Consider the following 10,867-nt stretch of genomic DNA (forward strand, 5'->3'; position numbering starts at 1 on the left):
CCCAGATCCCAGGCCGAGGGCCCTGCTCAATGCCAAAGGCAAGGGTGGGGAGACTATACTCAGCAACCCACCCAAACCGCCCCTGGCTTTCCACCAAAGCCAGCACCCTCCACAACAGCCAGAAGGTGGAAACAAGCCAGATGTTTGGATAAACAAAACAGACTACCTCCATTCAATGGGAAATAATTCAGCCTTTAAAAGGAAGGAAATTCCGACATGAGTACACGTGGATGAACCTTGAGGACATTAAGCTAAGTGAAATAAGCCAGTTATAAAGAGGCAAATTCCACTTACACCTAGAGTGATGGCACTCACGGAGGCAGAATGCAGAGTGGTGGCTTCCGGGGGGGGGGCGGGGCGGGGGGGGCGGGGCGCGGGGCGGAGGGGGGGAGGGGAATGGCGAGTTAGAGACGCCTGGGTACAACTTCGCCAGATGACAAGGGTTCTGGAGAACCTTTGCACAATGTGAATGCACTTAACTGTGCATTTAAAATGACTAAGATGGTACATTTTACACTGTATATATTTCACTACATTAAAAAAAAAAAAAAAAAAGGAAAACCAACGCTCTTCCGAACATCTCCATCCTGGGGAGGACTGCGACGGGAGCCGCCCCAGCTGTGTGCTTCCTCCCTGGCCTCTCAGGCCGCAGGCGCTGGCACGGCTGCCCCGGGCCGGCCGCAGGGCTGCCGCGCAGCGAGGCCCCCGGGAGAGCACAGAAGACCGTGCGGAGGCCAGAGGGCCGGGCCGAGGAGGCTGGGAAACAAGGCGAGCGGCGGGGGAGGGGCTCACCGCTCAGCGCGGCCTGCACACCTCACCCGTGGACAGGGCCCGGCAGCGGCGCACTGGCCCTCCTCCCCACCTGCCTCGCCCTGGCCTTCTCCCTCACGGCCCTGGGCAGCAGCTGCTGGTGTGAGGGGACCCCCGAGGGTGGTTCCATGTCGGGAACGCTCGGGAGAGCTGCACTGCATTCATTTCAGCGGGAGCAGCAGCAACAGCAGAAGGGACAACGAGAGCCAGGCTGTCCAGTACCTTTGGGGGATGGGGGACGGCAAGTTCATCCGGTGCAGGTTCCACACAAGGAGAGCCCCGGGGACAGCGCAGGTGAGCATGGCCCGCAGGCTCCGGGGTGGCAGGTGCAGGCCGGTGCCCGCAGCAGGCGGCCTGGGTTTGAATCCCAGAGCTGCCGCTGGTGCATTCTTGGGGGCGTCCCTTCGCCCCTCCAAGCCTCCGTTCTGTCATCTATAAAATAGGAACAATAGCAGTATAAAGGTTAAATGACCGGATGCACACAGAGCACTTGCAATGGTGCCTGACATAGTGTCGATATTCATTAAACTGAACCCCTGCACATGTAAGGGGTCTAGGAATGGAAGGTTCTCTTAGAAAACAGATCTTTAACATCATCCACGGGAAGGGGGCCCCTTTGCGGAGCACCTACCAGAAGCAAAACCCTTAACAAGTTACACCTTTATCCCTGGCTCTCTTTGAAACAAGCCAACAAAGTAAAAATTATTTCCTCATCTCAGAAATGAGGAGACTGAGGCTCAGAGAATTTCACCTCATGTAACTGACAAGCCCCTTCCCTTCCCGCCCACATTACTCAGCCCGGGTTCATCAACATGTTCAGAACTTCTGTGAGTTTGACAGATTAGCAGAGAGGGAAATAGTAAAGGACGAGGAGAGAGAAGACGAAAGGGAAGGATGAGCATGTATTTCAGAAAAGAGTATTTTTACCTCCTAAAGAGCTGAGCAGGGGGCGATCGGGGGAGGACTGGACTCCTCAGCACAGGCAGCGGGGCTGCAAACCCAAGCCTGGGCTCCGGGTCTGGATGGGCTCCCCTTCCTGCTGCCGAGGCGCCCCCTCCAGGCGGAACGGAGCGACCTGCCATCTCACTTCTCTTGCCCCGGCCTTCCTGCATTAGGTTCTTCTACAGCTTCTTCTACAGTTTTTCTGGGGCTTCTAATTGCCTCCGCTTGTCTCACACTCAGAGCATTGCTTGTTCTTGCCTGAGGTCCAAGTGCAAGGCAGGAGGGGGACTCTCGGTGATGCTGGGGGCTCCTCCCCATCCCTGCCTGTGTCTCTCTACCCTCATGAGACACGGGAGGCTCAAACTGGCCTTCTGCAGGGTCTCCAAGACAGTCCCAGATTTTTGGTTTGGAAAATACCCACAGGCAAATTGTTCGGGAACTGCCACCTCCTTTCCAAGTGCCCACCTGACGACGGCCCGCTTCTGTTTCCATAGCTACATGTAAGCGTCACGACGGTTATCAAATGCGAGTGCACATCACAGTCACCCAGCAAGGCTGTCCGACGCCGGGTGCCTGGCCCCGGAGATTCGGACTGAACGGGTCTGGGATGGGGCCTAAACATCTGCATCCTTTAAAAAGGATGTAGCCAAGGTACCATTTGCACATAGATACCGAATCACTTTGAAAGGCTTAAAAGAAAAACGAAGAGTCCTCTGCTCCTTCCTGTTCCATCACCTCGTCCCACCCCTCAAGGGAAACCATGTTTAGCTTCGTTGTTTCTTCTGGTAGTTGTGTCTATGTTTACAAAGACACTGCTGTCTTCATGCTAAACATTCTCTTGACTTTCTGTTGGGATAAACCTCTCACGCCACCACATTCCACGTCTGCTCTGCTATGCTCCTAATATAGGTATACTGATGTTTCATTTCAATCCATAAACCAGCAATTTATTTAGACTGTATAAATATTGCTCATAACAAACTCAGGGAGGCGCTATCATTGCATTGAATTTCTTGTACCGCTTATTGTTTTCTCCTGGAATTTCTCATTACCTTCTCCTTTCCCACCCTCATAGCACTGTTGTTCTACTCCTCTGTTTTCTTTTCTATCTGGTATTCTCTGTATTTCTGATAAGCTCCTCCATCCCCCTGGGTACGGCAGACCCTCCGGAAAGGGGGAGCCCACTGCAGTGTGGAATGACTTCGCTACAAGCCATCCCCACATCAGCCACAGGATGAGGAGAATGAGGGGCACAGAGGCGAGCTGACCACAGCGGTGAGGACTGAGATAAAACTAAGGAAAAACACGGTCGTTGTTACAGCCAAGACTCCCACACGATATGGGAATGGAAAGGAGGGAGAGGCGGTCTGCAGCCCTGGGCGCAGGGAAGCTCTCGGGAGGAGGTGGCCCCTGCACAGGCCTCAGAGCAGCACTGTGATTTCATAGGAGGAGGCTGGGCAGGCAGGTAGTCCAGGCGGATGACCGAGTGAGCAAAGGCCCCGGTGCTGGCGTCGGAACACAGAGCGGGGGAGAGGGGGAAGGGCCGTTACAGAGCTTCATTCGCGAGGCCCTTCGGGGCCACCTCAGGTGGCGTCTCCTCCCCCACAGCATAAGGCCCTGGTCACTCCAGGACAAGGGACTGAATGGGACCACGGGCCCTAGGATGAAAAAGCCTAGCGGGAGAACACCCGAGGCATGATTATTTGTCACGTCAGAGAGGCAAGGCCAGAGTAGAGCCTGACCTCGAGGATAAGAGTTAGAGAATGACACGGAGCTGCTCCCCCAGGGACGAGGAGACTGACCGGGAGAAAGGGCGTTCGTGGGTGGGGCTCGCGGAAAGGGTGGGACTGGAAAACGTACCTCTTCTGCAATGGCAAAGCTCTGAGATTCAGGGAGGACCAGGCGCAGCTGTGAACTGTCTGGCTGCATGGGGCACATGCCTAAGACACTTACACAAACACTATGCGGGTAGATGATCCATTGTCCCCGGGCCAAAAGCACAGTGAGGGCCAGTGTAAGGGTCTTTCAGGCGTCATCCACCAAAGACAAGGCTCCCCTTGGTGCTTCTGCCAGTCTGTGGAGTGCTTACTACACACACCACCTTCTCGTGGATCCCAGCCCAGAGAGGTTTCAAACACTGCCAGTCAGGAGCACACGCTGCAGTCCAAGGAGGGCTGATGTTCCCATGATTCATGGGCACAGCCAAGGAGAAACAAAGAATGTACTGAGTTCCCCTCTGATTTATGTGCATCTTATATACTTGAGGTCAAGCCAGAAAGAGACTTTAATAAGTGCCTTGCTGGGTTTACTCAAAGATTACTCCACAGACATACTTGTTGAGATATTCTTTGTAAAATTAAATAGAAAGAGTTTCAATAGTCAAACAAATTTGGAAAATGTCGCCTATTACATTTTCTTTGTGTAAATTCACGTGTTCATTAGTACATTAAAATATCTGAGAATTCCCACAATAAAGAAACCTGTTGCTGTATTTCCCCCAGAAAATTCCTATGTAAAATAAGGATTCATATTTTGGGGAGACCAGTGTTCTGTGGAACGCTCTTTGGAAAAGTGACCTAGAACAGTAGGCACATTTTTCTGACAGTGAAACTGGAGGTAGAAGTGCCCCACTGAAGATTGTACAGCCAGCTACTGAAGAACTAGACAGGCAACTCAAATTTCTTAACCCTTAGCCTGAACTTTGCCTCGTACCCCACCATACCCAAAACTTAACTGAAGAGCAATTCATCGTCTTATAGTGATCAACAAACCAGTTTGTGACCATCGATCTAAAAAGTCTCTACTCACATTTTCATATGTTTCCTAATAGAAGGCCGTCCAGGCAAACCGGGGGCTCTAAATAGTGCCATCATGTTAGTAGAAGGAGGGAAGGAGGACAGAACGCCTTTTCCCCCAGAAGAATATTATCACCTTCACATATTACTAAACACCCCTCAAGCAAAATATTTAGATTACTTTTTTGCCACATGCCGACAAAAATAACAGCAAACATGATGTAAGAGGATAAGACGCAAGGTATAATACATCAGAGGTTGTAAGAAAATGCTTGCAGGAGGTAAGGAAAGGGAATGGAGCAGGGCTGGCCAGGGAATGCCAATGACCTTGAAATCTCCTCCTCAGCTACAGGAGGGGCAGCCCCTTGCTCAGCTCAGCCTTAGGGTCATGTGGGTTTGTGCGCTCAGCACTGTCAGGGCCTGGGCTGGTCAGGGGAAGAGAGGTACCTGGAGTTCCCCGGGAACTCTCCCAGGGGCTGGGAGATGTTGCACAGAACACTTGTGTGCCTCCCAGTGCAGCTGGGGCTCCACGGGGGAAGGGGGTTACTCCGTACAAGCATCTGCTGTTTTGTCTCATTTATCCCAGGTGGCTGGGCGATGTGGAGGGGCCTGGGAGGGCACCCCGGCAGTGCTTTAGAGGGAGGGTCAGAAGGTGCAAGGGGAGCTAGGGAGCCCTGGCAGGAAGGACTGACTCCACCCGGAGGAGGGTGGGTACGCTTGAGGCTCCCGGGATATTTTCCTTCTGAATCAACTCCGCCTCTGACCTCTAGAAGAGGACCCTCCCTGGGAGCCCGTACCTGAGGTGCTCTTTCAGGACAGCCTCTGCACAAGTCACCTGTCACTTCCCTCCTAATGCCTGACATGCCTCAAGGGGAGGCAGCACCTTCAAGTCCACCCTCTGACATGAGCATTCGAAATCAAAGTCCTGGTTGAGGCAGCACTTAGGCAAAATGTCCTTTTCCTTAGGCTAATGAATCGGTCAACGAGACTTGTTCATTTCCGATCTATGCTGCTCTGCTAAACTCAAAAAGTTTAAGGGCGGAGGGGCCTGGGCCCCCCCATAAAGGGAGGGGGAACAAGCAAAGGAGGCGGGACAGAGGTGACCTCCGGGGACCTGGGCGCCTGCTCCTGGGCTGGCTGGCTGCACCGCCTGACTGGCCGAGCACCATCGGGCTATGCAGCACCCGCCACGCTGGCTTCACGGGATTTAAAAAGATTTTGCTTTTTAATCCTGCCGGCCTTATTCAGAAGGGACACCGCTTCTGGGGATTGATAGGCATCAAGGGGCCACTATGGTCTGACCGTTTGCACCCGGGCTAAACTCACCCTTCTAAGCTATTGTAAATTCTCTTTATCTCCTCGGCTAACCACCTCGTTTTCTCCGCCTGGCCCCGGCTCTGCACCTGGCTTCGGCGTTAGTCCTACAAGAAAAGGCACCTTCTTCGGAAGGCAAGGCAGACCCTTAGCTGTCCATGCCCTATGGGTCTCAGGTGGGAAAACCCTGCTTCAGTTCTTGGCTCTACCACCCTGCACGACCCCGGCCATCAAATTGCAATAAATGGATGTTTGTACTTGCCTCTACCAATAATTAGACACAAAGACAAGTGTAAGGCAGTTCTCAAAATATAGGGCCAACAGAAGTAACGCCTGCTTGAGTGTGGTTGGTAGGGTATGGGTAGGTGTAATACTATGGGTAGGTGTAATAATTTATAGTTTTAATTTGAACATTTCACCTAAAATGTCATATGGTGTGCTTGAGTGTGATATTGTTATGTTACAGGATTACATGCTTATGATTCTGTAATAAAAGATGTTGCAATAAAAAAGGGGCGTTATTTGTGCTGGACCCTGTACTTTCACATTGGAGGACTTTTATTGTACCTGTTTTGCAGACGAAGAAGGCAAGGCTCAGAGAGGTCAAGAAATGTGCTGTGGTTACTGACTGTGGCAGATCCAGGCACAAGAGCCAGGCCTTTCGGATGCAGGTGCCGCACTCCAACCCCGGCGTCCACCTGCTGCTCTCACCGCCGGCCTGGCTCGCCGGGCTGCAATGAGGATCTGAGCAGGTGCCACAGGGAAAGGGCCGCCTCTGCCCCACAGGACAGGGAGAGCAGGGCTGAGTGCTGAGATCTCCCCAACGCTGTGGGGACCTCCCTGGTAGAACTGAGGGACAAGGACACATTTTTGCTATTAGGATCATAATACCACCACTGCTGCCAAGATCAGAGGATCGACCAGGAAACAAGTCCAATCACGTCAGTCCGAAGTAGACTGAAATGAAAAGCCGTGAGGCCCTGCGGCTGAAGATTAGCCCTGAGCGTGGCCTCCGCTGCGGCCGTGCACTTACCCTCCTTCAGGCCACTTGTCGGGACAGTTACGTGACAGATGAATTCCTGCTGCACAGGCAAGTCGGAAAATATCCCAGCAGAACAGCCCCGCCAAACGGCTGCCCTGTAAACTCAGGCGTTGTTCCTTGTCTTCCTAAGGCCCAGCGAAGGGACTGTGGGGAACGCGAAGGAGTGGGGCCCCGCTTGTGGAGGACGAGCCGGCAAGTCAAGGTTTACGACCTCTAGGAGATATCGCAGGTTCGGTTCCAGACCACCTCAGTAAAGCGAATTCCGAAATAAAGTGAGCCACGTGAGTACTTTTGGTTTCTCGGTGCATATAAAAGTTATGTTTACACTATACTGTAGTCTGTTAAATGTACAATAGCATTATGTCTGTAAAACAATGTATATGCTAGTTAAAAATACTTTTTTGCTAAATAATGCTAATCATCTGAGCCTTCAGCGGGTTGTCATCTTTTTGCTGGTAGGGGGTCTTACCTTCAACCTGTAAAAATCACGGTATCTGCAAAGCGCAATAAAATGAAGCACAATAAAGCAAGGTATGCCCGTACTTGCCCAATAGAACCCACTTTATTCCAAAAAGGTTTTAGTGCATATTAACTGTGAGAGAACTTTTCTGTCTATTATCTCAGTTAACCTGCAAAGCAAGGCTCACGTGGGGACTATTGAAGCCACTCCTTTGAAGAGCTGATGACCTGTGCCCTTTCGCTTTTGCACCTTAATCCATTTTAGCTGCTCCAGCCCAGCCTGGGAGCAGCTCCCAGTGTCTCAGGCCACTTTGTCTCCCTGGCACCTTCCCTGCTGTCCACTGGGTTGTGTCCAGTCCGTGCCGCAGGACAGCATCGGGCTGCGCCCCTGCAGACCCGAGTTCCAATGCCGAGACAGTCCCTGCCTGAGTGTCTCGTACCAGCCATTTTGCCTCCGAGGTCTCTGGTTGCGCTCCCCTAAACCAGGCAGGGAAAAACCAGGCCGTTTCCCAGGCTCCTCCCTCTGTACATCCTGCGGTTCAAAGTGGGGCTGATATGCACGGAGACAAAGTGGGGTTCCCTCCCGGGACAGAATCCCACTGGGTGAGTTGCTGTTCTCAATTCTCCCTCTGTCATTCACCCCCAAACCAGAATTTGGTTACATCTATATACTAAGTGGATATTCATGGGTTCAGGTCTTTCAAAGGCACTGCAGATCTAAGGCAGCAACGCAAGCTTCGCCAGCCAGTGTGTACAACCTGATGATGATAAAGGCAAAGCACTCCCCCCAGGTGTGCAAAACAAGTCTGGTGGTGGCTTCTGCCCAGTGCCAGGTGCATGCTCAATAAATCCTCCCTTTCCTTTCATACTCCAGACAACATGATGGAATGCAGGTAACTGGGTCACTGAGTAAGAGAGAGAGTTCTGAAATCTCTTCAAATTCATTTAAAAAATCATTACTAACTTTGTTCCTTTCCCTCGAACCAGAAACATTATTTGAGACGCGTATCATAATGAATGCTGTTTGGGAAGCTGATTACGACTGGTCTAAGGCTGGCAGTATCAGTCCAGACGGGCTAGGTTCTGCTGCAGTAACAAACAACCTCCAATCCCAGCGACTGAAACCAATCAATTCATTTGTAGCTCATTCTATATGTACTTTTCAGGTTGACAAGCAGTGTCTCCTCACTGTTGCCCTTCAGGGACCCAAGCTGATGCAGATTTTATCTGGACATGTGCTTCTGCCATCACAGAGGCAAGGGAATGAAAACCACATGGACAACATAGTGACTTTGCAAGCCTCTGACCAGAGGTGACCCACCTCACTTCTGCTCCCAATTCATTGGCCAAAGAAAGTCACGTGGCCAAGCCTGGCTTTACTAGGGCAGGACTATGTCATGTTCCCACAGGAAGGGGGCGCTACATACCTGAGAACAATACACCAGACCCCCACACTCCCCAATCCTTGTTCAAAATGACCTGGGATACACTCTAGGAGCTAGGAACACAGTTTTCCCCTAATTGTCAAGGTTTACCCTACTTATGAATATATTTTCTTTATCTTCTAGGTGAAAAGTGCAGGAGTTTCCAGAGTATAATACCAGCTGAAGAACAAGGTGACTACCTTATTCATCTTCTGTCCACCAGATCTTCTCACAATTTGGACAATTTTTATTATTTTTGTTGGGGTGGAGGAAAGATGAGAGAGTTATTGATAGGCTTTTTTTTCTTTTTCGTTAATTGAGTCCAAAAGCTAGAGCCACTGGGTATCTTCTTGTGTGCTGTAGTTAGTGGTGCTAGAAAATGTTAAAGAACCAACCCTGCTGAGTGGGGGTGAAGGGGAAGCCCAGACTGGTAGCATTTGCCACTTTCCATGGTGTAAATACTCCCACAGTGGCCAATTTCAAGCTGTCAATATGAGGTGAACGCAGAGTTGAGAAGAGATGAGTTCTGGCAGACCACTGCCCATTGCACTCTTTCTTCTTTAAAACATGCATCCAATTTGTATTAACTTTCTTAGTATCTGTTTCCACAACTGGAGTATAGGCATGGATCACTTCTGTTTCATTCATTGCCGTGTCCCCAGTTCCTGACTTGCCTTATAGGAGGCCTTTACCAATATTAGTTTCCTTTTTATTCCCCTCTTTCCATTCCCCGCCACATCCAACCCAGTTCCTTGAGGCCACAGGTGAGATCCCATGTGGAGGGTAAATAACTGGCCCACACAAAAACAAGTAAGGTTTTGGCATCTCTAATCAGGGCTCTTAAAACTCTCAGACTCCTCTGCCCCTGTGTAAGTTCATCTAGGTGCTTATTTAAAAAGACAATGTATTCTGGTGGAATCAAAACAATACATTCATTTTGAAACTGTGGAATGGAGACCCCAGTATCTCTCATGTACTCACATCAGAGTTTTGCTTTAGTTCTTTTAATTTTCCTTCTTTCCAGCAAAGGATAATCTTTACAAACTCTTCTTTCAAGCCCAGGAGCCCCCTTTCACCGCCATATTTCCAAGATTCATCAGATATCTGTGGTTTTCACCATGTGGCATTTGTTGTTTATTTTTTGTCTTAGAAGTGAACTTAACCTAAGGACTGAATATCCTAATTCTGCTGAATTCTAAGTGCTCAGCATCTCTGTCTTGCCTACTTTTTGCAGGTGTTTTGCGGCTGTCCATCGGGGCCGAGGTCCTGAATATCCTCCTGACGTTGATAGGTGCCATCCTTCCGGGCTCCAGACTGAGTTACGGCTCCTCTGGGCTCCCCTGATTCCACGTGGATGCCGCTGTGGCCGTCCTCACGGTGCCCCAGCGTCACTGCAGCAGGCATGCCACCCACAGCCTGCCCAGAGCCAGCCACGAGGCTTCGGTCCGGCTCCTTCCTGCCACTGGCCAGTTCAGCAGGAGAGCTGGGCCACTGCAGAAGTCACTGAGTTCATCAGTCCCACTGGGGGAAGTGACGATGCTTTGGGTGACTGATGAAAAGAAAGGGGAGAGGCATGGATGGTGAATAACAGTGATCAGCATGTTTTATCACAACCCTGGGGAGGGAGGACACAGGCTCTGAGAACAGAAATTGCCTAGTTTAGTAGAGATGTTAGGCATGAGTCTGTGGAGAAATCCGGTCTGGGGTCAGCCCTCTGCTACTTAATGGCTGTGTGACCCTGGGCAAGTTACCTGACTGCTCTAAGCCAGATATCTCAATAGGCTATGGTGATGACTAAATAAGAATGTACCTAGTATACAGTAAGTACTCAATAAACGGTAGCCTGGTAAAAATTATTATCCAAGTTTGGCGTAAATATCCCATAAGAATAAAGAACTCCGTTTGGGGGTCTTACTTCCGTGCAGAAGGGCACTCAGCACCCTCAACACAGCTTCCCGGAACCAGAGGCCTCGGAGGCTGTTTGGGAAACAGAAGCTGCTCGCAGCCTTGCGGGGCATGCCCTGGTGGGTCTCTCTGAGCACCTGCCACCAGGTGCCCCAGTCAAGGCGTCCGTGTGCTAG

General features: G+C 50.9%; 1 protein-coding gene across 1 annotated transcript; it reads left to right on the forward strand.

Moving 5' to 3' along the window:
- The first annotated feature begins 216 nt into the window (after window positions 1-216).
- GSG1L2 (GSG1 like 2) lies at window positions 217-10,867 on the forward strand. Its single transcript, XM_054571102.1, is given in 7 exon segments — window positions 217-220; window positions 646-923; window positions 925-1,075; window positions 1,078-1,104; window positions 8,931-8,978; window positions 10,021-10,229; window positions 10,712-10,867. Coding segments are annotated over 7 exon segments (873 nt in total).

This window comes from Pteronotus mesoamericanus, unplaced genomic scaffold, assembly GCF_021234165.1.
Source record: "Pteronotus mesoamericanus isolate MK-2021 breed Mesoamerican mustached bat unplaced genomic scaffold, CSHL_Meso_final contig_22, whole genome shotgun sequence".
In the NCBI taxonomy this organism is placed as follows: Eukaryota; Metazoa; Chordata; class Mammalia; order Chiroptera; family Mormoopidae; genus Pteronotus; species Pteronotus mesoamericanus.